The sequence below is a fragment of the Nerophis lumbriciformis genome, linkage group LG07 (genome assembly GCF_033978685.3).
Source record: "Nerophis lumbriciformis linkage group LG07, RoL_Nlum_v2.1, whole genome shotgun sequence".
NCBI classification, from domain to species: Eukaryota; Metazoa; Chordata; class Actinopteri; order Syngnathiformes; family Syngnathidae; genus Nerophis; species Nerophis lumbriciformis.
The window spans coordinates 45,515,818-45,517,500 of NC_084554.2; the positions used below are offsets into that span (position 1 = coordinate 45,515,818).

The window sequence follows — 1,683 nt, forward strand, 5'->3', positions numbered from 1 at the left end:
GAGAGAGAAGAGCGAGAGAGAAAGAACAAGAGAAAGAGAGAGCGAGAGAAAGAGAGAGCGATAGAAAGAGAGAAAGAAAGAGCGAGAGAAAAAGAGAGAAAGAGCGAGAGAGAAAAAGAGAGAGAGAGAGAAATAGAGAGATAAAGAGAGAGAGAGAGAAAGAAAGAGAGAAAGAGAAAGAGAGTGCTAGTAAAAGAGAGAAAGAGAGAGAGAAAGAGAAAGAAAGAGAGAAAGAGAGAGAAAGAGAAAGGAGAGAGAGAAAGAAAGAGAGAAAGCGAGAGAGAAAAAGAGAAAGAGAAAGAGAGAAAAAGAGCGAGAGAAATAGAGAGAAAAAGAGCGAGAGAGTGAGAGAAAGAGACAGAAAAAGAAAGAGAGAGCGGGAGAAAGAGAGAAAGAGGAAGAAAGAGTGAGAGAAAGAGAGAATAAGAGAGAAAGAGAGAGAAAGAGCGAAAGAGACAAAGAGAGAAAAAGAGAGAAAAAGAGAGAGCGAGAAAGAGACAGAGTGAGAAAGAGAGAGAAAAGGAGAGAAAGAGAGGGGGAGAAAGAGAAAGAGTAAAAGTGAGAGAAAGAGAGAGAGAGAGAGAAAGAGAGAGCGGGAGAAAGAGAAAGAGAGTAAAAGTGAGAGAAAAAGAGTGAGAAAGAGAGAGAGAGAAAGAGAGAGAGAGAGAAAGAGAGAGAGAGAGAAAGAGAGAGAGAGAAAGAGACAGATAGACAGACAGAGAGAGAGAAAAATAGAGAAAAAGAACGAGAATGTAAGAGCAAGCGAGAGAAAGAGTAAGAGAAAGAGAGAAAGAGAGAGAGAAAAAGAAAGAGAGAGAAAGAGAAACAGACAGAGAGAGAGAAATAGAGAGAGCAAGAGAAAAAAAGAGAGAAAAAGGAAGAGAGAGAGAGAAGGAGAGAAAGAGAGAGAAAAAGAATGAGGAAGAGAGAAAGAGAGAGAAAGAGGGGGAGAGAGACAGAGAAACAGGGAGAGAGAGAGAGAGAGAGAGAGAGAGAGAGAGAGAGAGAGAGAGAGAGAGAGAGGGAGAGTCTCCTCCTCTTTCTTACATCTCAGCTGACAAGTTGAGCAAAGCTTCAGTGACACAATCAAACTCTCAAAGACACACACACACACACACACACACACACATAGTGATACACACACACATGATGATACACACACAGTACATAGTGATACACACACACAGTATATAGTATCAGGCGGACACACACACACACACACAAACACACGCACACAGACAGAGAGAGAGTGTGTGAGGAGTTAAGAAGGTGGTAGTGAGGCGGACCAGGATTAGGACTAGGATCAGGACCAGGAGTAGGACCAGGAGCAGGAGCAAGCGAGTCATGGACCGCAGGATGAACTTGAGCGGCGGCGCGGCTGCAGACATTTTCCACAAAACTCTGAGCGCCGTATCCGGTAAGAAGATGGACCCCTTCAGAACCGGCATGGAGCTTCCCCCGCGGGACCGCCACGACTCGCCCATCGGCTGCTTCGACCACCAGGGCGACCCGGACCCCATCCAGCCGGGCGGTCTGGCCGGGGTCCGAGGCGGCGCCCTGGGGTTACCCACCGGCTCTCTGTGCGTCAAGTACGGGGAGAGCGCCAACCGGACGTCGGCGGCAGCAGCAGCGGCGGCGGCGGCAGCGGAGAGCAGCGGCGGCGAGCAGAGCCTGGACGACGAC

General features: G+C 48.0%; 1 protein-coding gene across 1 annotated transcript in view; it reads left to right on the forward strand.

Moving 5' to 3' along the window:
* Positions 1 to 1,100: 1,100 nt before the first annotated feature.
* Positions 1,101 to 1,683, forward strand: part of bhlhe22 (basic helix-loop-helix family, member e22) — a 2,396-nt gene continuing 1,813 nt past the window's right edge. The window contains exon 1 of the mRNA XM_061964717.2: positions 1,101 to 1,683. This exon is cut by the window's right edge and continues 1,813 nt beyond it. Coding sequence (XP_061820701.2) covers positions 1,345 to 1,683 — 339 coding nt within the window. The 5' untranslated portion in view covers positions 1,101 to 1,344.